Source organism: Borostomias antarcticus, assembly GCF_949987555.1.
Source record: "Borostomias antarcticus genome assembly, chromosome: 10".
Classification (NCBI taxonomy): Eukaryota; Metazoa; Chordata; class Actinopteri; order Stomiiformes; family Stomiidae; genus Borostomias; species Borostomias antarcticus.
Genome location: NC_140243.1, coordinates 17,825,101 through 17,851,127, shown reverse-complemented (window position 1 = coordinate 17,851,127; position 26,027 = coordinate 17,825,101). Strand labels below are relative to the sequence as shown.

General features: G+C 47.0%; 1 protein-coding gene across 1 annotated transcript in view; it reads right to left on the bottom strand.

Moving 5' to 3' along the window:
• Positions 1-8,242: 8,242 nt before the first annotated feature.
• fhl3a (four and a half LIM domains 3a) overlaps positions 8,243-26,027 on the bottom strand; it is a gene marked incomplete at both ends in the record, with an annotated part of 32,193 nt that continues 14,408 nt past the window's right edge. The window contains 5 exons of the mRNA XM_084444113.1: positions 8,243-8,391; positions 8,886-9,072; positions 9,292-9,461; positions 11,448-11,622; positions 12,614-12,786. Of these exons, the coding sequence (XP_084300239.1) occupies positions 8,243-8,391; positions 8,886-9,072; positions 9,292-9,461; positions 11,448-11,622; positions 12,614-12,786 (854 nt within the window). The remainder of the gene's footprint in view (positions 8,392-8,885; positions 9,073-9,291; positions 9,462-11,447; positions 11,623-12,613; positions 12,787-26,027) is intronic.

Sequence of the window (26,027 nt, the reverse complement as noted above, 5' to 3'; positions counted from 1 at the left end):
CGCATTGTGTTGCCTCTGGGTATGAAATGCGCTATACAAATAAAGCTTTGATTGATTGATTGATTGACATACTGTATCACACCCCATCTTTTTTGTCCCTGACTTAGGAAAAAAAAAAAAATCCTTGTTTTCCATCTGAGACAACTTGCTGTTACCGGACAGTGTGGGGGCTTTCCTCCATAATGCCGCAACAGTACCCACAAGGAGTCTCCACTTCTTGACCTTGGGCCGGGAGTCAGGAACGGAGGCCAGGCCACAGGCACGGACTCCAAACCTCAGCCTTCGAACACCAGGCCTGAGAGAGTCAGGTTGGGACACAGATGCATGTGTTTTGTCCATACAACTACCAGTCTGCAGTCTTCTCTGTGGTGCTTATTTTAGGTATTAACAAGTTAACTATTAGTCGACAAAGCTTACTGAGGATCTTCATTAGATGCTCAAATCGCCCTGTGCACAATTTTTCATTTAAAATGTTGATGTTGTATTTAGATAGATATATTCTTTATTGTCCTTTACAGGAAATTCATTTTCATGTCTGTAGAGCGCTACACAATATATCTGTCTGATATGTCCGAGGTTTGGTTCCCACCTCTAACCAGGCTTGTGATGAATAGTATTACCAAATTGGTACCACACTGTATCTCTGTTTCGGGAGCGATCAGCAGTCATAACACTATTGGTTCACAAGCCTTGTTAAAGTTTTTTTTTTTCTTAAATTTTTTAATGATTCATCTACATAAATATGTTTTCTATAGCACATTAATTCGTGGTTTTGATAGAATCCACAGGAAAAAACCATCATAGAAGTGTAAATTATTCATGTTGAAGTCAGCAGAACCTACATTTTTGTAAATTCCTCCTCCAGAGCCAAACATGCAGTGACTCCTCAGTGAGGCATGAGGAGTGATCCGGGAGAAGCTCTCCTCACACATGCCTGGGTCGGCCCACGTCTGAGAAGGTTCCGCGCTGGAGTCGTGACTGCGGCAGAGGGTAAGCCAGAGCTCTATGTCAAGTGGACACCCAGGCTAAACCAAGCCCCGACACAGACCAGAGGAGTGCCTCGCTGGGATTATGACTAAACCATCGGAATGCATACCCTGGTGTTACACCACTCTCTTTTACTCGTGAGCATGACTGTCTGGTGCCACGTTTTCCCTAGGAAACGCTCACATGTCACTCAAGCCTTTTTACATTTTTTACCCCAAGCCTAAAAAAACCCTGGTTGCAACAACGCACTGTATATTTTGTTTACCAGTTGCGTGCGGTATAATCATGATGTATGGAGTCCGGTCGGAGACGAGCAGCATCTACATTCCACCAGATAACACAAGACAAATCCCTAAACTGTTACTTTGGTTTTGCGTCTGTCGGCCACTCAGCCATTCACAGCATGATCTTCTTCTTCGGTGACTCCTTTTTTTCAGATCTCCCTCTGTAGTTACTGTCATTTCCACACAAATAATCAGACCTGTACTGTACTCTCCTTTTTACATTTCACCGCATTAAATACCTGTATGATGTGTAGGCCTACATGGCGGCTAAATCTGACTTGACTTCCTACTCTCTTTCTCTGTTCTTAACTGTTTGTCCAGGGGTTAGATCTTTCTTTCTCTGGTCTTATGTTCTTAACTGTTTGTCCAGGGGTTTGATCAGGGAGAACGTACAGTAGGTGACCACTGTTTGCCGAGGTGACAGGAGAGCGAGAGAGAGAGAGAAAGAGAGAGAGAGAGAGAGAGAGAGCGAGAGAGGGATAGAGAGAGAGAGAGAGAGAGAGAGAGCGAGAGAGAGAGAGAGAGAGAGAGAGAGAGAGAGAGAGAGAGAGAGAGAAGGCCAGACGGGAGTTCCTGCCAACCCAGGGTTTCCCACAAGCCAACTTCCCTTGTCTTCCCCGAGCCTGACCCATTCTTTATTGTCCTCAGTGGAACATTGGCTTGGCAACCAACGCGGCCAAAACCCCACGGTAATCTCTGTGCCATCGCTCACCGTGATGTATGAATCCATCTGCAGAACACATCCACTGTGGAAAGAAAGAACGCGCTTTCTGATTGGCCATACATCAGCCACTGACAGTGCAGCGTCATTGCTGATGACTTAGCTGCAGACTCATGCCTTCCTAGTCACACTCACTCTGTCTTTGTGGTTTTACCTGAGCTCTCTATGGGACAAAAGAAGGGATTGTGCTAGAGTGGGCTGGATGCCCCCCATGAAGCCTCGCTTATAAGGTCACGATGATGAACAAGCTGTCACTCACCATTCAAGTTTGGATAAAGTTCAGGAAGAGTCGTCTTGTGTGACTCAACATAGCTCTTCTCTCACTTGACCTTTTTTCAGTCATAATCATTAGATTTCTTAGATTTGGCAAAAAAAAAAAAAGTAAGACATTGCTGATAACACTGCATTGCTTACAAGTATCTGATAACAACATGACATCTTGTCTGTTGGTCTCAGTTTCAGAGACCTGATGTAGTTCACCCATATAATGCTTGTGTGTGCATGCTGAGTGAGTCACACATTGGGTGTTGTTACCCACCCCATGCGTTCTGACCGGTGTGTGTGTGTGTGTGTGTGTGTGTGAGAGAGAAATGACAGCTGTCCTCAAAGCACCGCTAGCCTGCCAAATCTCTCTTTGCTTGCGTCGCACAAGTCTGTCAGCTGGTGTCATCACAGCAGATTCCGTGCCCGGCCCCTTGGCCTGGCTTCAGGAGCCTTCAGGGCCTACGTTATGACCCCTGCATTCATTGGTTTGTTTTGAGGGTCCTGTAACGCCATCTGCCTGACTAATCCTGAGGTGTGCTGGTCTAGACGCCGCAGTGGGCGTGGCAGGGCATGGATTTGCTGTGAGCCTCGGAGGCAGCTGTTTGAGACCTGATCACGTTACTCAGATTGTGTCACTCACCACTGGTCGTTTGGCATTAGGGAGGAGGGAAAAGTACTGTTTTGGTTTCACCGACTGGTCACGATGACGCCGGTCATGCGCAGAATGACGCGCATGTCCTCAATGACAGGTTCAAAGCTAGCGTCAGTCTTTGCCCCATGGTGTTTTTCTGAAAGTGTTGTGGTATTGATGCAATTCATTTAATGACAATGTAGATGCTGTACCACTATAATACAGTGGCCAGCCAGGTTATTAGCATTAGCGGTAAATGGCTTATGATATTACTGTAGCAAGAGGCACCGTCTTGAGTTTGTGGTCAATTCTGAGTCTCTCCACCTGACTTATACATCTTTGACATTTGACTAAGCTCTATGACTGCTTCATGCCCAGCAGTGTATATATCTGTCTCAAACTAGTTATGTAGAGGCATAGAAATGCATCAGTGTAGTTTTATGCATTACTGTGTGACTTCAATTAAGTGACTCCAGAATAGACCTTTGCTTGAAGTAGAAAGTTCCAGTGAAAACAAGAAAAAAAATTAAGCTTAGAATCGGGAAACTAAAATAAAACATATTAAATTGTGACATTCAACAAACAACCAAGCTCTGAGAATCAAATTAGGGTATACATTTGACAAGGTTTAATTGCTTAATTGATGCCTGGAGGGCTGCATATGTACCGTTGTACCCTTGAGCAAGGCACTTGACCTCAACGCTATCTCACAACATCCAGAGGGGAGCCAGTCATGCTCGACTTCAGACTTAGACTTAGACTCGGGAGATTCTCCCCGCCCCAATCAGTGGCAAAGAGACACTCTCCCTCACAGCGTCCGGGGCTTGGCGCTGCCCAAGACGACTGTGATTGGCTTAAAGAAATACAACGTCTCCCATATCTCCAAATGCAATGAGTGCAGCCAGACCTTTCTCCAGCACTGGCACAGTGCAAACAAAGTGTGGAGACACAGTAGGTCTGACTATGCAAGACAACGCACGACTGAACCGATGGTTGAGATGGAAGCGCAGAAGACAATTCCACCCTGGGGGGATTAATACAGTAGAACAAAACAAACAGAAACAAAGAAAGGGCCCTGTAAAAGTTTTTCTTAGGTTTATAGGTGTTTTAAAAGGCTGCTATAAAATCAATACGTGCATTTTAGAATCAACGTAAAAGTGTTCAACCTCGCATGATCTGTATTACCATCGGTGGCACGTCACCTTAGTTATAGGGTTAGGGTTAGGCTTTTTCTTTCAGTCGTTTTAACCGGCGTTAACTGTATGGAGTTTGATAGCTCTCTCAGTAACCAGGGCTCCTAATGCTCCTGGACAAGCCTGTCTGTGGGTGCAGAGAAGACATGTGGGAACAATATGGAGTCTATGATCCTCGCCCCTCACTGCTGCCTTTATGGACCCCGCTTCCTGCAAGACCTCAGGATCCCAGCTGGAATTAGTGTTATTCTACACCAGCCCTCCCTCTCACTCCCGCCCACTTTTATGAGCTTTATAGCAGTTATAACCTTTAATGATGAGGCAATTATTTATTTTGTGCCACGCACGTGAAGTGTGATGAGTGTAGTGTAACTATTTAGTGGGATTCATTTTATATGTGTGGGAGTGGGGAATTAACCGGTCTATAAAACAGGCCGCTGACCTCTTCAGTTTGTTTTTTGAACAAAGATACAGTGTGTCCAGTAACTTTTATTAACATACCAGATTCAGGACTATTGATAAATATATAAAAAGAAAAACAAACGTATTTTAGGCTGCTCTTTTGCAAAGGAATTCTGTTTCTGGGGAAAGTACAGTACATGTGGTGGTGCAGTATGACGAAAAACTAACATCCAGATTTGTCCCATCTGAGCTGCCATTCCTTTCCTCCACATCAGCGCAAATTAGAGATTAGGACAACAAACTGGCAGGCAGCCTGAATGACACAGTCTTGCGTTTGAATAAGAGAGAAACTGATGTCCAGTAACGCCATGGTTACTTTTGTTATTCTAGTTAACCTCACTGCCTAAATATGCATCAGTAACTAGCTGGCTGTCATGTTATCTTAACATTCAGCCAAACTGTATATGTAAAGTCAAAATGTTGATGTCTTTTGTCCGAGTAGAAATATTATTGGTCCTTTTAGCATGAATGAGTGTGTGAGAACTGAGTTTTGATGCTATTTGTAAATGTTTAGCGATTAAGCTAGCCGAACACGTCACTTGAGTATGAAGCCAATGAAAATGTGTTTTCTTCTCTGGCTGAGTTTTCCCAGGCTGATTCGGCTTGGCAGAGAGAAAAACGTCTACAAATTCAAGGAAAGTGAGAGTAGCAGGAGCGAGTTAAACTCTTCATGTTGTGGTAAGAACATAGGATGGGATGTTCAGTTTGCACTTGCAGGTTGTGGCTGGACTCGACTGGCATTCAGGTTTGTCCCCTTTGATGGGGCCAAATCCCATTTCATACACCTCCAACACTGATGGCGAGAACAGCTGATGTTCATGTTAGATGTGAGGTCATGAAAGATGGCAGTTGTCACAAGGGGATTGACTTTTCAGACCCAGGATTAATGAGGTTATCAACCCTGAATCTTTCATTGTTTGTCTCAATGTGTAAACATTTCTAAACAGTATTTGGGTAGTAGCATCTGGCTAGTTGAACATTCTGTTCAGATAAGTGCTTGAAAAATGTTTTAATGGCAGAACGTCCGTGATTCTGCAGTGCACGTGTTACAGTACAGCGCAGCGTGCACAGTGGGCTACGTGCGCCTCTGTGTCTCTTGTGGCGCCGAACCAAAACCTCCTCGTCTTTGTGAGATGGCTCATATGGGCCTGTGCTAACCCTTCCTGGCACCCCTCACCTCCCTAACGGACTCCGTTTCCCATAAATCTGAGGGGCCGTGTGTGCAACTGACCCCCCAGTGAAAGTGCCATGGAGCAGCTCCAGATGTTCAGATCCTCCTCCCTCTTCTTTCGCTCTCTCTCTCTCTATCCCACACTCTTTCTCTCCTACTTCCACTAGTCCTCCCCTCCCCCCCTCCATGTGCGACTTTTCCATTTCCTTTTTTGGTGAAAAAATCCGAAAGGCAGGGGGAGGGGGGGGAAGACATAGAGCGATGCCGGCAGGAGAGCGTATTTGGCGGTCTGTTTGTTATTGGCCTTCATCAGGGCGATGAAATGCTCCAGTCAGCATAAACACACACGTACACCCCCACACACTCATATATATATATATATATATATATATATATGTGTGTGTGTGTGTGTATACACACACACACACACACACACACACATACTGTACACACACACACACACACACACACACACACACACGTGCTGTACACACACACACACACACACACACAAAAGTCTGCATAGCTTAAGTAAGAGAGCTTGAGGGATGCACCATGGCTACTATAAGAATAGCATTCACAGTAATTAGATTTACTACAGACTAGAGGATATTCACTAGAGGATATTCATTTTGTTGTCTGAACATACTGATTTTCTAAGTATAGTCAAATAAATGCACTTTAATACAGAACAACATACTGTACATACATTCAAATTAGATTTATTTGGTAAGACTTCTTAAACAAATATGAATGCACAATTTAAGATAATCAATTTTAAACTGATTTGATTTTTTTTTTCCATCACATGAATGGCCTACTGTTTCTCTCTACATATTTCTTAATATCATAAAAAGCACATTCGCCAACTCTGACTTGCCAGCATCAAAGCTCAAATAATGATAGAACAGCATTTTTTTTAGAGTTTTCATATAGTGTATGTGACATCCTATAATAACAATAAAAAACAAGAACATAAATTGCAACAATCAAAATATTTGAGACGAGATATAAAAGACACACATGCATAGACCATGGCTTAAAGCTGTTCTGCTTCTTTGGGGCTAGCCCATTCATTCTCACACATCTGAGAAGCTCTACTAACATAAAGATTAAATATAACAACAGAAGAGATCAGGGTGTGAATACGTTCTGAAGATGTCATTAATTCATGGGTAAGTGTCAACATGGAAAAGGTAAACAAAAGGTTTTAGGAGTGGTTGGTGTGTTGCTGTATTGCCCTGTGTGTGATACTGTACACGCTTGACCTTGGTGTAATGTACTGTACTGTAGTGAGGTATGTGTAGTATAACGATAGAAGGGATTATTTATATCCATAGTGCAAACGATTATGCTATGTTTATGCTACATAAACATAATGGTTTTCCCAAGTATAAACTACAGGACCGGACATTTCCATTCTCTGGTTGTCTTTTTCTCTGTTTGTTTTGTGGTTTATTTCAGGCTTCTTTCGGGTTATTTTTAAGGTTTTTCTTCCCTTTTGGAAGCCAGTTCTTTCTGGAGCAACGTCTGGAAGCTTAATACATTTTATATGACAAAACCTAAAGCGTGAAGCAAATAGTGATTTGAAACAAGTAAGGGCAAACAATAAGGATAAAGGCAACATTCAATATGCACAATGCAGATAAAACAGGATTTTTACGCACTCAACCATTCTATACTTTCCACAACATGCAAACAATGCAGTAAATATCAGTTTTCTGTGGCTGATCTTAAAAGATTCACTTTCATTAGTAGTGATTCATTCATACACAATGTAAGGGTTTGCAAGCAGTTAGCGTGTATTTTTTCTTTTGTTTGATATTACATACAGTACCGTATACTGTGTGTATATTATCTTGAAGGCACTATTTTGGCAAGAGAAAGAAACAATGTCCTTTATATAAATCTTTGAAGTACAGTTTGTAGGTGTTCAATGGTCCCCACACGTTTCAATCCCTGCCTCTTAAATCCATTCATCTATGGTAGCCAAGTGGAAACTCAGGGACATTGAATCTTCAAATTTCCATGATTGGACAACGTTTTCTTTGACAGATCCCAATCTTTGACTGCTCCCGAAATGACCCCTCTAAGTCGCAAATAATCGTTTTCCTAAAACAATTTGACCCAAATGAAGGCTACAGGTGAAGGAGGTGTGTGTCTGTTGGGTAATGGGAATGGAGGGCTCATGATGACTGTTCTTTGGCTGGAGTAGCCTGATACCTAGATCTCGACTTTACAGAAAAAAGAAAACACTATGGAGAATGAGGGCCAACGGGTAAGCAGTGTGTGTGTGTGTGTGTGTGTGTGTGTGTGTGTGTGTGTGTGTGTGTGTATGTGTATGTGTGTGTGTGTGTGTGTGTTTGTCTGTCTGGCTTTGTGTAGACATGACTTGAGAGGGCCAATGATAACAGCCTTAACATTAATGGGGCTCCTGCAGTTGTTAGGCGAAGAAGTCAGATGAGGGAGCTGGGGGGGGGGGGGGGGACAGGTGAAGGGCGTGTACAGGGGGGAGAGGAAGGGGCACTCCTATAGGCTGTTGCATTCGCGGCACAGGATCTTGTCGCCGTTGGGGAAGAAGCCGGCGCCCACCAGAGACACGGAGCACTGTGTGCAGGCGAAGCACGTCTGGTGCCACTGACGCTCCTCAAAAGAGATGTACTTCCCCCCGCCAAAACCTGGAACACACAAGGGGACACATCCCTCAACAGGAGCTCACAGCTGACAGCTTCCAAGAGAGCAACTACAGTCACTATCCTTAGCTCACCTTTCTGGCCCCCGGGTGAAAAGTTTTTTTTGCTTCCCGATGGAATATGTAGGGGCTGGGCCTATTGCTCTCTGTAAAGCGCATTGTGTTGCCTCTGTGTATGAAATGTGCTATACAAATAAAGTTTGATTTGATTTGACTATTCAAACTCTTTTTCTAGGATCAAACTGAGAAACAGAGTCTCTCGGTCGGCAAACTGATGCCGATGAATTCACTTCACAAGATTCTACTCAAAAAAGTAAAAAGGCGAAAAATCCATATTAAACAACAAAAGACAACGAATCGCCCTGTCCCCTTGGAGGACGATAAGATAAGACGATAGGATGATAGGAAAATCTAAATCAACAAACATGGTTCAACGTTTCCACTCAAGTGACGTGGCGAGTAGCGGTGGCGTCGGCCTACCTGTGATGGGCTTGCTGCAGGCCTCGCACTTCTTGGCGTAGAGGCTGCCGAAGCACTTGAGGCAGTAGGGGCTGTCGTCACGCGAGGTGAAATGCTGGCCGGCGAGCTGCACCTTGCAGCCGGTGCACACAAAACACTCCTTGTGCCAGGGCTCGTCCCGATAGGTCACCCCGCCTTTAGCCAAGGCCTGAGGAGTAGGAGCGGGAAGGGTCAAAGGTTATCGAAACACCTGTCTTGTTCAAAGCAACGATTCCCCGAAAAAAAACATCAATTCGTCTCAAGATCTTCCTGCCAAGGAAGACGCCCTGCACAACATGTTCTCTGAACCTGATGTGGTTCTGTGAAAATTGTTGACATTTCAACCCCTCCTCCCCCCCCTCTCTCTCCCTCGTTCTGCCGTGCTGACCTGTTTGCAGCGCGTGCAACGCGGGGCGAACTTGTTCTCGTAGCAGGGCACGCAGTAGTGTTCGTCTTTATCGGGGATGAAGGACTTGGAGCCGATGGGCTGCTCACAGCTGTGGCAAATGAAGCAGCCCTCATGCCACGTGGAACCGCCGTACTCCAACTTCCTGGTGCCTGGGTGGGTGAGGTGGATGTGTGTGTGTGTGTGTGTGGGGGGGGGGAGGTGGTGGGTGGGGGTCATAATAACGTGGGTAGAAAATAAGTTTGGGGAAGAAAAAGAGAGAAACAGAAGTCTGAGGACGAGAAATAACAGAACGGGCTGAAGTGTGTGTTGAATGACAACAGACGGCGATAACAGCAACAGAATGTCACCGTTGAGGAAAATAATTGCTGAGGGGAAAAACCGAGTGAGAACAAATCCAAGATCCCGCCTCTCAACAGAGCACAACACTTCAACGCCTGGATGGATATCCCTGGCAACTGGTGCCATTTCAGCACCCTATCAGATCAGTTCTGGATAAGCAAGAGAGCTGCTGAGGCTTCCATTGAAATTGGCGAGAGAAACACTGTGGCCTTTCCCAACATGGCTGTGTGCAGCTTGGTAAACTACTTGAGCTTATCACCTGATTATAAACTGAGAAGACAGTGAGTGATTGAGTGTGTGTGTGTGTGTGTGTGTGTGTGTGTGTGTGTGTGTGTGTGTGTGTGAAGGAGGCAGGGAGATGGGCGTGGTGAGACAATGCTTTAAGGTTGGGGAAAACTTCAAAGAACTAGAAACCTGAGCCTTACCAAGTTGAGCTTGATAGCACACAACCTACTTGGAGACATTGCTGACAGGGCACATGCTTAGCACATCACTGTTACTGATAGCTGTGTCCTACTGCCCTAGTGTCCTACTGCCCTAGAACATGCAATTAGGGCAGGCAGTTTTCCTGACTATGTAGTCTCGCGATGCCAGACTTTGATATCTCCGCCACCGAAAGTCTGGAGACATCTCCATTGAATATTGTTGCTAGAACAGCACCAAAAACCGACGCTACCAATCAGAGACACTGCCTACACACCCTCCAATAGAGTGAAGGACCCGCCTTATCAGAAATGATGTCCTCCAAACAGACTGGAATGGAGAATCAAATCAAAACAAAACATTTTAGCGACCACTTTTAGCGACAAAATCTGGACGAATGTCTTCAGCAGTTGAGCGCAGTGTTTAGAGACTTTGTGAGTCTACTGGCCATGTGACCTCACCAGGAAAAACCCTCAACTTTGATCTGCTCTGACATAGGCGATTCTTAAGGCCAATTTTTACTTTGTCGCCGACACTTTTGTTGCACAGCTGTGATTGGATAGCTAGATAGAAGGCACGTTCATTGCCATGGATCAATCAGCCACCCGTCTGCAAGTTACCATGGAGGTGATCAGACACCTTGCTGAAGTAAAAAGAGCACCGAGTCCAAGGCACTCTTCTTAGTCAAATTAAAAGAAGCTTTAATAAAGTGACTTACATATTAAATAAAGTATAAGTATAAATGCTAAATGTCGGTCAACATTTTTTTTCTTCTGTCGACAGACATTTGTCGTATGACACTTGTCGACTGAGTATAAATTAAGCTTTACACTTTATCACGCCGCCTTCTCACATATGAGGAGGACCACGTCTGTACAAGGCACACCATGCCTTTCCTGGAATCATTTGCTCAGTTTACGACTTCGTTTTTTGGCCGCTGCAGCGGTGCTGAAATAGTTTACGGGCTTATCACTTATTATCATCAGACAGCTGGCGGACGGCCAGCTCGGAGGATCTGGCTCACAGACAACAAGTCAGGCAGACTGGCAATTACTCTGTCACATTCAGACCTGGCACTGACTCACTGACTATCTCTCTCTCTCTCTCTCTCTCTCTCTCTCTCTCTCTCTCTCCTGCTCTCACTCTTACTCTCTCCCTCTCAATCTGTCTCTTGTTCTCTCTTTGACACTTTCTCTATTTCTTTCTTCCTTAACTCTCCCTCTCTCTCCATCTTTCTGTCTCTCCCTCTGCCTTCTATTATCTCACTCTCTCTCCCTTTTTTTTCCGTCAGGTCCATTTTACTCTTGAGCCTAGCGGCGCATCTTGTTCACGCGTGTCCCGCATGGAGAAAGAAGGGGCGTGTCCTCCGTTACCTGGCATGACGGTCTTATCGCAGGCCACGCACTTGGAGGAGAACTCGTTGCAGTAGCAGTCGTTGCACAGCAGCGCCTCCTCCTGGCTGGTGAAGGGCTCGTCCGCCAGCGAGCGGTCACAGCGGAAGCAGCGGAAGCAGTGCTCGTGGTAGTGGCGGTCCTCGTAGAATAGCTCCTGGTAGAGTAGCACACAGGGGGTGGGTCAGCGTGCTGTCTGTATATCACGCGCATGCAGAGTATTACGCTACGTATTTAGGTCATTGAGATCTGTGACATGTCTTGTCGGCCATCCGGGGATTTTCGTTGATGACTGTAGGTTCATTACAGCCACATGGGGGTCTGGAGAGGGAGAGAGAGAGTGTATGTGTGTGTGTATGTGTGTGTGTGTGTGTGTGTGTGTGTGAGAGAGTGAGTGAGTCCAATCTATCTATCTATCTATCTATCTACAGTATCCATCCATCCATCCATCCATCCACCCACCCATCATCCATCCATCCATCCATCCATCCATCCATCCATCCATCCATCCATCCATCCATCCATCCATCCATCCATCCACCCACCCACCCATCCATCCATCCATCCATCCATCCATCCATCCATCCATCCATCCATCCATCCATCCACCCACCCACCCACCCATCCATCCATCCATCCATCCATCCATCCATCCATCCATCCATCCACCCACCCACCCATCCATCCATCCATCCATCCCTCCATCCATCTGGGTGTGTACAGTCTTAGACTCTAGCCTGGTCTATCCTACAGTCCCCTCCCGTCCCTGCGCTCTGCCAGCTAACGCCCGTCTTAAATGATCCACCCCGTGTTTGTGTTTTTCATCAAGGGGAGATTAAAACTAACTTGATTGTGGTGAAGAGGGAGACGTTTCCTCATGGAGCATTTTGAGGTTTGAGACAAATTATTGCCCAATGTAGATCTGGTGGAAATCATCTGTAATTGTGTGTTAAATTATCCCATGCTGTGAGCTACCTCACAGATTAGATTGGCTACGCCTCATTTAACTTACAAAGTACAACATTAAGAAGACAGAGTGGCTGTAACATTCATTTTACCTCACACTATACAGTATATACACACATATATCATATCCATTATTTAGATGTTAGTTAATCCACTATTGTCCTCCCAATTGGCTGCCTTACCCGGGCATCATGAGCAATGAGCTCCTTGCACTCATCGCAGGTGTTGGCGAACAGAGTGTCATAGCAGGGGATGCAGTAGGGGCTGTCATCTGCTTGGATGTACTTCCTGCCGTACAGGGACTCCTTGCAGTTGTCACAGTCGAAGCGATCGTTCATGGTGACTTTTTCTAGGCCTGCGATAGGAGAAAGGAGCGGATGTAAGCATTCAGTCATCACTGGAGGTCTCGGCAGATCAAATTCGCAAAAATGCGAAGGGTCTGGAAGTTATCGGTTCATTTTTTATTTCCAGTGGCCGTTATCGACAGTTGGAGACCAAAAGGCCTCTGGATGCAATTGGATAGACCTGCAACCAATCAGCAACGAAACATGGGGTAGTCATCATATCAAGTGGGTACAATCATATTAAAACCTCCCCGTGTTAGATTAACGGTTATGATTGGCTCGGTCGGGAACAGACCGGGTGGAAATCTGTCTGAACAGGAGCGTTACCAGACTGATCTGTGGAGAGAGACAGAATGTGAGCTCATGTGATCAGGACGGCGATGCCAGGCCAGAAAAAAGGCAGGAGGAGAGAATAAATATCCACCCCTCTCTGTCAAACCCAGAGCGAAGGTTTTCCTGCAGGTTTATGTTAACGTACGTTAATACCCACAGCTTGTTTGACGTGCGGCGCTCTACCGCTGTAAGTAGAGCTGGAGTGGAGCTCAGACACAAAGTGAGACAGACAGGGAGAGGGAGGGACAGGGGGAGAGACGTGACTTTCATGAGTGGTCGTACAAAACGCCTATTAACTTTTATAGCCGTTCAATGAAAGCGAGATGCAGAGAAAGAGAGAGAGTGAGACAGAGAGAGAGGGAGAGGGAGAGAAAGACAGTGTGTGTGTGAGAGAGAGAGAGAGAGAGAGAGAGGAAAAGTGTGTGTAAGGAAGAAAGCGAAAGAGAGAGCAGGCAAGAGAGGAAGAAAGAGAGAGAGAGAGAGAGTGAGAGAGAGAGAGAGAGAGAGAGCGAGCACTAGATTAATCTGTCACTTCGGGGCTTTATTTACAACACTATCAACCCCTCCAAATCTACACGCTCAGATGAAAGAGATCAGACAGAATCAAACACCCAGAGGCAAGCGACCCCCCCCCCCCCCCCAAACCCCCATGCCCAAGTGGAAAGATGGCATCACGGCGCTGGAAGCACAGACATTTGCACGCTTCTCCTGTAAATATTTATGAGGTAAATATTTATGTATGTGTGAGGTGCACAGACCACCAACGGAGACGGCGAGCTCAGCAGCAGAGAACAGGGAGACGGAGACCGACCACAGAGCTGCCAAAGCATTCTAACAGACGTACGCGTTGTCAAACAGTACATACTACGAACATGCTTGAATTAAACATTATGGACACATGCAAACCTACTCTACTGTAAGTATCCTTTTTTTTTTACAGCGACACTGGGATTGTACCCTTTATCTAACACCATAACGTAAACAAGAGGACACAATAATATTGTCAGACCATTATGGCAACAATATCAAGTTCCCAAAACATTACAGCGTGACTGGAGGAAAGGACTGTGATAAGTGATCTTGCCTTCCTTCTGGCAGAGCAAACAGCAGCCCGCCATTCCCACCTCCGAGGAATAATAATCATATCGGATGAAATAATGAACCAGCTATCAGACTTTAGACTCTGATTGTGCTGCCTGTCTTACATGAACGCACATGTTATGCGCGCTCGCTCGCACACACGCACACACACAGGCACACACACATACACAGGCATGCGCACGCACACACACACACACACACACACACACACAGCGTAATCACACAGGAAACATGATCAAAGTAAACAGCAGCCCTAGACGCTCATATTTCACGTCTCTCGGCTCTTTGTGAGAAAATGCTCTTAATCAGCTGGGGTGTGAGAGGCTGAAGATAAAAAGAGCTCACCTGCTTCCAGCGTTCATAAATAACCTGCCACCCTGCCTCTGCTAAGACCACACCACTTACTCTTGTTTAGGAGATCCACTTTCAACCCTCCCTTTAATTGAGTCGAGACATAAATTAGGGAGTGTAACTGCTAGGGAGACCTGTGGCCCTTATGTTTGCCCTGGCTCACATCACCATAGCTCTTCGTCTGATGAGGGAAGCGATACCAGCATCCGCCAAGGAGACCAGAGACTCCCCTCGCGTCGCATCCGCCACCGGAGGCTGGCTGTCAGCACAGGACAACCAGAGACCGGCTGGCTGTCGGCGTAGAACACCTTATATGGCAGAGGATTTCACCTGGCAAACTTCCAGGGTCCAATGCTCCTCCGTCGTATTAGTCAAGGTAAATGCTCGGCCCTTAACGAGAGCCTGCCTTGGACCCCGTCTTACCTCAAGAGCCAGGTATGTGTTATGCTCGGGTTGCCAGGTTGGTAAAGGGGAAGAGACATGACTCACATTCACTCAAGGCAAAGGTTCATAGCTACGATGTCAGTCATGACAGAAAAGTACAACATGGAACAGCTGTTTATTGCCCTTTGCTGGCTCATTTGTATTGGCTTGCAAACAAACTATAAAAAACGATGACTAAACAGCACTTAAGGGTAGATTAAAAACATGCACAGCTGAAGAAAAGCCCAAACAATATTGTGTGTGATATGTCAAAACATCCCATGGAGACTATCGGTTTCTGTACCTGGATTGGATCATCCAGGGAGTTCAAACGGCCCTCTCCGTTCCTCTCAGCTCAGACCGTGCCAGCCCTGGCGTTGCCTTCCTTCCTAACTACAAGTGTATTTATGGTCTCTGGAGAGCCGTGGGCTGCAGCTAGAATAACTAGCTTGCCGGCAATCACTTACAGTACCATTAGGTAGCAGCTAGCTAGCCTGGGATGGGAACATTACACTAGCGAGGACTCCAAAGCCTGATAATAAACATGTACTGCTTTGAAAGGAAAAGTTCCCTGTTTCGACTTTCGGTCTCGTAGCATTTCGGATGTCAGATGTGATCATGTTGAGCGGTCTGCTGTAGACGGCGTGAATGGGGAAATGAGGTCCCGATGGCAGGCGCAGGAACCACGCTCTCACAGAGACCAGCGTGACGTCAGCGTGCCTGACCCCCAAACCTTGGCGGAGAGACCTGGCTGAACTCAGAAACAGAGAACACGTAGGTCGACCGTCCCTTCCCAGACAAGCCCCTCCTCCCTAAAAGAGGTGAAACAGTGGTCAATGGAGAGGAGAAGGGAGCTGAGAGAGAGAGAGACGGAAAGAAAGACAGAGAGGTTGTGTTTAGAGGGGTAAGGTTCGGAACTGTCTCTCAGTGAACCACACTCGACCCACAGGGGTCCATTCCACAGTGCTTTTCTCCCGGTGTATCCTGAGTTCCCAGACGAGATCCACCTCTTCATGCTCAAGGATCCAGACCCAGTGACTAAGAACCCCAGCTCTCTGTTAACAACATTCACAAATATTGGAGTAGTGACCGACCCACAATCCCCTGGGAGCGCGTGGGCTTCAAGGAAAGCGTACAACACCCATTCAAGGACAATGACCCTACAAGTCTGTTTACAACCCCCTATTCTTAGGATAGGACGGATTCTCTGGTATCTTCATGTAATCTGCACTATAACAATCCTCTGGGAATTCTTAACTGCCTGAAAAGATATCTAGCTAGCTGAATGGAATTGTATCCCGATACCGTAATTGCTTCACTATGTACAGTAGGTCAAACTGAGTGACTTCTCAGAAATGTCTCTCTCCCTTGCTCTTTTACTGTAACTCCTTCGAGCCTGTCAGTTGGCAAAGTGTGATTCTTCGCAGCCGGTGAGACCGCAGAGAGACATAGAGGTCAGTGAGGCCAGCGTCGTCGTCACAAGCCTCCCTCTTGGCACATACTGAGGACACTAAGCAGAGGGACGACCCTGGGTAGGCCAGCTCCCGCGGGCTGGTCCCACAGGCCCGTTAATCCCCTTGCCCAAACTGGGCTCACGCTCCGGTTCACTCCAAATGAACTGACTGCACTCCCCGCTGGGAACCGAGCTCGCTCCTCTTCCCCCCCTGTCCCGCCGGCCAATCAGAAGATAGATAGGCTTGTAAAATGTCTGTTTTGGTAAAGCCAGACAAAGCTGTAGACAGTAGGTTACATCAGCATAGGAGACAGCCCCCTTGACTGTAGCAAGTAGCGGCCGGCAATGCTGCGCCAGCGAATTATGACGTAACCCGTCCATGCTAATACACTCCCAGCCGCTGGCACGCCAAATACCGAGAGAAAGACTGTTGTGCAGAATCGTCAACGAGAAGCCATTTGAAAGTCAAGGGGAAAGGGTGAAACATCATACTATGTTACAAGAGTTGTGTTAAAACCCCCCAAAAAGACATCTCTTCGGGGCGGAAAAATGAGCCGCTGCTTGTCATTTCTCCTCAGCTGTAATCGTCTGTTGGAGATTACTGTGGATCAGAGCCTGGGTGAGTCAGTGCTATAGTCAGTACTACTGGAGCTGAGCTGAGGCAAACACGACAGGGCCGCTCAGGAGAATTAGACATAGACACCGCCCTGCACTGTGTACTTTACCCAACAGGTGTTCAGTGTAGGGCTCAGGCTTTTGTTAGCCTCTGTATACTTTGCGACTGAGCACACAAACACACACTGATACGAGACAGACTGCAACACACACACACGCATGCACGCACACAAACACACACAAACAGATATGCACACCTGGTCAGCACCCTCAGCACCCTACTATGGAATAGCCGATGGACCTCGATCGGCAGGAAGGTGGCGTTCTTAGTCGGTAACTCTGGCCTATGGTGAAGTTTGAAAGTAGGTCTGAAGAAGGGCTTGTAGCCCAGAATGTCACCTTGGTGTCAATAAAAAATCCTGGGAGCATATTTCTGGTGTTCAGACTCTACTTTTCCTGATGAGTTTGTTTTTCTGTCTAGCGCCCAGTTTTAAACATTTTGGATGTGCGTGCCTTGGTCCATTTTCTGAAGTTTGAAAGTCACACAAGCACACGCACTCTCTCTCACACACACACACACACACACACACACACACACACACACACACACACACACACACACACACACACACACACACACACACACACACACACACACACACACACACACACACACACACAAGGTGCTCCTACTGCCAGCTGTTACTAGTCCTCTACCCGGACCATTCCTCTGTTCTTCTATTGTACTTCAACCAACCAACAGAAACCACAAAAACTGGTCCAACAGTGTCCACCCTGATAAGAAGACCACTGAACCCAGGAGTGGAAAACGTTGCATCACACTGCCAAAGGTGCCTGTGGAAAATGGACATTCAAATATTTTTGCATAGTGAATTGTAGGCTTACAAGCACAGTGCAAACTATGTTTAGAACGTTTCCATCCGACCATGTAGAATTAAGATGATAAGGATCGGAAAATAAACTACTGTCAAAACGTCAAAATGCACTTGCGTGTTACAAGAGCCCTTTTGGAACCTAGCCACCGGTTACCGTGCCGTGTTTTGGTCAGCAGACAGCGTATTAATACCTCATGGCAGTTCTGCTGCATCTATATATACACTGTGTTTATAGGGTTGACGCATCAACAGACGCCTATCTACACATGTTTATAAGGGCACAGGCTTTCATTGTGGATGCCTGAATGTACCATGTGTGTGCTTCATGCAAAGCAGAGGCACTGAGACCTACAGTACAGGCACATCTTCTGCACCAGGGTTCATCCAGCCTGGGAGGAGCTTCGGATGGCCTGTTCCGCTGAATCCCAGTAGGAGCTCCACAGCTCCCCTCCCTCTCACTGTAGTGCCGACACCTCTCCAGCTGGTGGTGTGAGTGGTTGAGACGGGGAATGCAACCACAGCAGTTCCCTAGAACGTTGTACCGGTACGCTACAGTATGTATGTCTGCTAGTGTGTGTGTGTGTGTGGGGGCGGGGGGACACTAGGGCAACAGAGGTGACAGAAAGAGAGAGATAAGAAAACGAGACCAAATCAAACAGGGAGACAAAGGGAGAGAGAGAGAGTGAGAGAGGTGACATTTAGAGGGAAAATGAAATTTGGAGTGGGTTCTGAAACCTAGGACATGTCTTAAATCAAAGCGGGGGGAAAGTGAAACGCTGGGTTTGGGATAAACACATACCACCACATTGTGCTCTGTCTGCTGTCTGGACGTCTTCCAGACAGAGTAAAGCTCCCTGGCTGGCTACGAGACAGGGGAAAATACAGCGCTGGACACTCGAGTATATCATTTGAGGCATGGCCCGGTTGAGCACATCAAAAATAAAGCACGGTGTCAAAAAAGCACTTGAGAAAAGTTAATTTGTGTTCTTACCCAATGGGAGTTTGTGGGGGGAGAGGGTATCCCTGTCTTATTTACCTTATGTCTCAGGCTTTGTCCACTGAACAAGACTTTCCACTCAGTGACTAATGCAAATGTCAGTGGCCCAGAGTTGCACAAGACTGTTTCAGTGGTCCAGAACCCCTGTTTGTGTCAGAATGTTATAGGGATGCCATTCCCTTTAGTTTAGCGATGTCAAACAAGGGCAACGTCCGTTGATAGGAAGACATGCTGGATCAACATTCTCAAGGGCTAGACACTCCATAAAATAAACATGACATGACAAAACACAGCATGGGGTCAGGGTGGCTGGATATGTTCCTGGCCACAGCCATGACCCAGGACATCGTGAAGCGCTCGGTTGAACATTCTGGACTAGATGGGTTCAGGATGAAGCCAAAATACGATCAAACTAGGATAAAGTCTACTTGTTACATCTGTTTGCACTCATTGGTTGCTGTTCTTGTGGGCTTCGATCGCATCAGATAAGGAACCTCCAGTAACATGAGGGAAAGGAGTGAGCCAATGAGTGTTATCAGCAGAGGCAAAGGAAATGGTTCATGAAACACCCTCTTCCACAAACACACAGTCTCACTGTAACAAGCTGGAATCAACACAAACCATCAGACCACAAGGATCCTTTCTGTATCTGATTGGCAATTGGCATGTATATGCACTATGTCATAGGCTTGTGTTCCAGTGAGCATGCTAGCATAGCATAAACAATGAATGACTATGCTTTCTACGTACTGCGCTATGTTGGCCACTGGAGCTCAGTGACTGTGCAATACTCAGTACTCTACAGTGCAGATGCTAGCCTGGCTAAGTACAATGCCATGTCCTTAAACATGAGCCTCTAACCCTCGCCCAGCACGGCATCGTTTTTAAGGGTCAGGGCAGCGTCGAGTGACCTGTGGCCAAGCAGCGCCGTTTACACCCGCCAGGGTCGGCGTGAGGGGCGCCACGGATCGTACGCTAAATAAAAGCAGGTTTCGGTCTGAGCATTGCCACTTCCTTGAGCTTGAGTAGGAGCAGGAGGGGGGTCCAGGCGGGGGAGCTACGGTGCCCGAGGGTGATGGACCCTCCTGGGGGCTCGCACATGTACACAAGTCTGGAGGTGTGTAGCCTCTCGGCCTCACACAGACTGGGGCTGGACTTGGGCAGGGAGGGCTGTGGGCTGCGGACCAGACACCGGGGGACCTAACCCGTCATTGTCCCTGAGCACTTAATCACAGTCTGGGCCGGAGTGGGAGGTGACAGCGAGCTCCACTGAAAGCCAGCGTCGTAAAGATGAAGGAAGCCAAATGAGTACCTGTGTTGGAAAACGTCACGTGGACTTTGTAATTTGTCCCTTCTTGCGGCTTTTAATAAGCACAAGTGTGTAAAGATGTGATTTTAGCTTCTTTTGATATTAGCGTTGATGTTGCGTCTAGTTAAGCTATGCTAGTGCTAATGCCACTCCACAACACTGAGAGGAAAGTCAAGAGGGAAGAGATGCCAGCTCTACAAAACAACTAGAGGAAAATGTCAAAGTAGTGTTAGCTTAAGCGCTAAGGAGGGGTGGGAGACAAACCAGCTGGCTTTTCAAGTCAAAAGTGGAGCTTAACTGTATTTCTGATAGATTTTGTGGTGATTTAGTGCATATCAATGCACCTCAGTGAAAAGGCAAAACACAGGTCTCATAGATAATTATAGACTTACTGACCTCTGCGAAGGCCAAAGAGACAATTGCCTGATGTAATCATATTCAGATGATTCTTGGCAGGCAGGAAGAGGACACAGCTTCTCGAGAGGGTGTTCGTGAATGATAAGCTAAAGAAAAGCCAAAATGCATCTAGCTCCCTGCCCCCCCCCCTCCTCCCCCCTCCTCCTCCCCCCCCTCTGCGATCATGACTCTACCCCAACTTGCCATAACGCTCCATCCGACTCAAAACAATAACATCACAATTACGCAAAATCATATACACAGCTTTTTTTTAACCACCACGAAGGACAATTTTGGATTTGGAAAATAAATCTGGGTCATCACTGTGGATGGTCAAAAGACTACATTTTTGGCCTACATTCGTCTTCCTTTGACTTGAAAAAAAAAATGGCTGCCATACATTATAGTTCCACATCTGGTTTGCATCGGGAGAAGTATGCGGTCAACTGCAGCATGCCAGTGGAGGTTTGAGAGAGTCACCGCCTGGAGAATGCAGGAAGGCCTGCCTTTTCTTCCCTGCGCTGGTATTTGCCGGTAAATGTTTAGATGGTAGTGGGATCAGCAGGGAGGGAGAGGGAGAGAGAGGCTGATACATTTGCTGATGAAAAGTCAGGTTTAGAACGGTCAGCACCGTGGGGGGGGGGGGGGGGGGTATGGGAGGTAAAGGAGTATAAAGACACCGGAGATGAGAAAATGTGATATTTAGACATCTGATTCAACGGGAGGATAAACATATTGGTTTCACAGCTTGAGACAGAGCGAGGGTAAAGACCAAGGGGTAAGAAAGAGAGACGGTCACTGCAAGAGGTCTCCATCGAAACCCTGAGAGACATGACTGGTGGGGGGTTGGTGTATGTGAGGTGTGTCTGGGGGGTATGGGCGGGGGGGGGGGCACTGTATACGTGAGAGGCGGAGTGTATTATTCCTCTTTGAACAAACAAACATGGCCCTAAATCCCGGGAGCCCTGACGCTCCCCCGCTTCCCACTGACCGCAAACGGCAGATTTATGACCAAATATGGTCGTCCTCGTCACTGTCCTCCCCTCTTCCTGTCGCGATCTGCCTTGTGATCCAAGGGACCCTGCATCTCTTTGAAAACCGATCCCCAGTAAACTCTACAGGCACTGCAGAGTGAAGACTCGGCTCAACGCTGCCCTATTCTCTTCGCTGAGGTGGAATCGGAAAGAAGAACCCTCTAGCAAACAACAGTGTCAGCTGGGGGAGAGGTACGACCTAGGCAGAGTTGATATTGTCACCCCGCCAGTGTAGATATTCAACATCCGTTGAACTCCCTCTGCGACCCCCCCCCCCCGAAGACTAGTGTAACAGTCCCCTAAAGAAAGAATTTTCAGCTCAATAAGGTGCTGTTTGGAACACCCAAGGGTTCTTTCTGACCTGAAAACATTGGAACCTTTCTTCAGAGGGTTATTATATTCTTAGACACGGCCCCATATACTGTAGCACCCCTTTTTTTTTTTTTAAGAGTGTATGTCCCAACATGAACCTGAAAATATACAGAGTTCCTATATTGTCTCTAATCTCACCGGAAGAGAATGTGCGGTATGTTCAGTCAGGTCGGAGTGCTCTCACTCGCTTGGCGAATGATTCAAAGGCTCAACCTTGCAACTGTGGAGGGATGACCGTGTTTGCAGAACACAAGTCCTCAGAGGGAGTTCTACGGATGTTGAATATCTACACTGGCGGGGTGACAATATCAACTTTCTGCCTTGGTTGTACCTCTCCCCCAGCTGACACTGTTGTTTGCACCCACATCCAGACGCAACAACCGCGGAGGTCAGCCCTGTTATGTCTGCAGCCGTTACAAAAAAAACCAATGATTTCTGAGACGCAAACGGATTAAAATGACAGTGGATTGAAAATAAGCATGGAGCGGTTTTGGCTGTTCTCAAGGATGGGAGACAGTGCAACTCCATTCATCAGTAGCCAGTCCATTATGGAAGGTGGTGAAAGAATCATGGTGTCTCTTATCCTTCTTTTCCAGAACTGTGGACTTCCTTTCTCCGGCGACAGACAATGCCAACACCGTTCATCCTGGTTTCTAGGGATCTGAGTGAGCCCATGCTACTGCAAACCTATTTGCCTACAAAATCACAGTATAGTCTTTAAAGCAATATCTAGTTCCCGAAGAGATCAAACATTACATAAATGGACTGCACTTATATAGCGCTTTTCCACCTGAGCGGCACTCAAAGCGCTTTACAAGGGCCTCTCATTCACCCATTCACACACCAATGGCGGCAGCTGCCATGCAAGGTGCTAACCTGCTCATTGGGAGCAATTTGGCGTTAGGTGTCTTGCTCAAGGACACTTCGACATGTGGACAGTCGGAGCTGGGATCCGAACCACTGACCCTTCGATCACTGAACGACCCACTCTACCAACTGAGCTACAGTCGCCCGACAACATAGACCAGACAAAATTCTATACTACAGAGCATTAGAGTGGATAGCCGAGTAAGCGTAATCCTTATGGAAAAAAAAAAAGGAAAAAAAAATAATCGGCAGTGGGTTTGAAGTCCTCTGGTGCCCTAACCACCGTCTGCATTGGGTTAATGGCTATGTCCAGCCCACAGGAAGCAGACGACCAAGGCTGGGCCCACAGATCCAACATGGCCGCTCTAGACCGGCTGGTCTCCTGCAGGTGGTCTCTCCCGGTGCTGCTGACTCAGCGCCGCTACGCGCGGGCATTGAGGAGCCGGGCTTGGGTTTCAGCGGCCGCACACTCAGCGATCTGAGCACCCCTTGATGACCACACACACACACACACACACACACACACACACAGACAGACACACACACACGTTTTGCACACCACAACTGCAAGCAATTATTCCCCATGCACACATGGCCACTCGCTCGTGGCTGCTGTGGTGCCATCTGATCCGTAGGGTAATACACCAGTTCATTCAGTTCATCTGCTGGTGCCCGATGGTGCCAGTTCACTCAGTTCATCTGTGGGTCACTCACAGATCAGACTTCTACGCAGATCTTTGTGGCAAACCAGGTATAATTTTAGGGTATTTCTTGAACATCACAACTGGCCCAGGTTTCTCACTGTATCCCTATATTCTCTCTAGCCAAGAAACCTTTGAAGATAATCTTTCTCTCTCTCTGGCTCTGCGCTCGGCGACTGGCGGGGTGGAGGATATATTTTCAGTTGGGTGTGTTATTGTGTTCGTTTGTTCGTTATTTAGCAGGATTATACAAAAATTACCAGAGTGATTTTCACAAAACTCGGTGGAGGGTTGTAGCATGGGCCAACTTAGAACCCATTACATTTTGGAGAGGATCAGAATCACCAGGTGGATACACGAAGTCAAAGGAAACAAAATTTGGCCATAGTTGTACCATTTCCCTTGACTTCATCCTTACGTCTTCTGACAGGTTTGCCGTATGTAGTGATCTGTAGTCCCGGGTTTGCATCCTCATGAAGATGTTTTTGGTTTTTTTAGAGAATGTTGGCTCTTTTTTACAATAAGGAGTCAAATCGGCTTTAGATATCAACTTAGTTTATTTGCTGTTTAAGCAATCAATATTAGGCTATCATGTTTCTATGCATCTAACTTACCTACAGTACAGTAGACTAGTTTAAGAAGTGGTGTTGACAAGAGCTAAGTGGGTTTGCTTACCTACCGAGCTAACGTTAGCACTACTTGGCTCATGACAGTCATTTTATCATTTTGCTGTCAGGTCAACTTAAGTCAGCACGGTAGCAATCAAGTTAACTTCAGTTATCTGTGTAGTTTGCCACACCAATATACGCTACCCTGTAAAGTTTAGAAATGACTAAATGCAAACGATGTCAATTGCAGCCTATAAGCCAATGTTTAGCCAGTGTATACTGTACTGTGTATTAGTGAACCACATATGGAACTGCGTCCTATGCGCGCTCCGTGCGTAATGGTGAGCTTCTCGGAGTTAGCTAGATGGATGCGGTGTAAAGTGGGCTAATGCCTTTTATTAGGTTGCACAATAGAAAGCAATATTTTACCCCACCTGAAGCCTAGATAAGAATGACAGCTGTTAATGGTTGTAGATATAGCCATGTCATTACTGTATCTGAATGCAATATATATATATATATATATATATATATATATATATATATTACACCATGTTTATGCTGTCATACTGTACATAGTTGTAACTATTGTTATTCTTAATATTTTCATGTTATCTTTAAATGAGTACTAACCATAAGAACCACAAGGCCCACTGTGTCAACACCAACAGCCTTAAGGTGTTTGGCTGGGCGTGTGTGCCAACCTTCAGGTCACCTGCCAAATACACTGGTATGTATATTTGATATCTGACTACATAATACTTTTTGTTTGTGGCTTTATTTGTATCATTTCCACTATCAAAGCAAACCATACACTCATAAGAGAGGGTGCAGATATAAGTGATAATAAAATCAGACTTCATGATGTAATAACAGGTAATGAACTTTGAATGCAACTAACAGGGCATTATATGTGTGTGTGTGTGTGTGTGTGTGTGTGTGTGTGTGTGTGTGTGTGTGTGTGTGTGTGTGTGTGTGTGCATGCGTGTATGTGTTAGCTGCTTGGTGTTGACTCCCTACTAAGTCAGACTGGACAGCCCTTGAAGAAGGTGAACCCCGACTCAGAGGAGACAGAGGACATGCTGGAGGATGTGGATGAGGGCGAGGAAGAAGACGAGGGCTTTGAGGAACACCTGACCTTACTGGGTCAAGTCTGCTCCATGACCCGAGCTTCCCTGTCTCCTCCCTGCCTGGTCCCTCTGAACCCCTCTCCTCCTCCCTGCCTGGTCCCTCCTCTGAACCCCTCTCCTCCTCCCTGCCTGGTCCCTCTGAACCCCTCTCCTCCTCCCTGCCTGGTCCCTCTGAACCCCTCTCCTCCTCCCTGCCTGGTCCCTCCTCTAAACCCCTCTCCTCCTCCTCCCTGCCTGGTCCCTCCTCTAAACCCCTCTCCTCCTCCTCCCTGCCTGGTCCCTCCTCTGAACCCCTCTCCTCCTCCCTGCCTGGTCCCTCCTCTGAACCCCTCTCCTCCTCCCTGCCTGGTCCCTCTGAACCCCTCTCCTCCTCCTCCCTGCCTGGTCCCTCCTCTGAACCCCTCTCCTCCTCCCTGCCTGGTCCCTCTGAACCCCTCTCCTCCTCCTCCCTGCCTGGTCCCTCCTCTGAACCCCTCCTCCTCCCTGCCTGGTCCCTCCTCTGAACTCCTCCTCCTCCCTGCCTGGTCCCTCCTCTGAACCCCTCTCCTCCTCCCTGCCTGGTCCCTCCTCTGAACCCCTCCTCCTCCCTGGCTGGTCCCTCCTCTGAACTCCTCCTCCTCCCTGCGTGGTCCCTCCTCTGAACCCCTCCTCCTCCCTGGCTGCTGC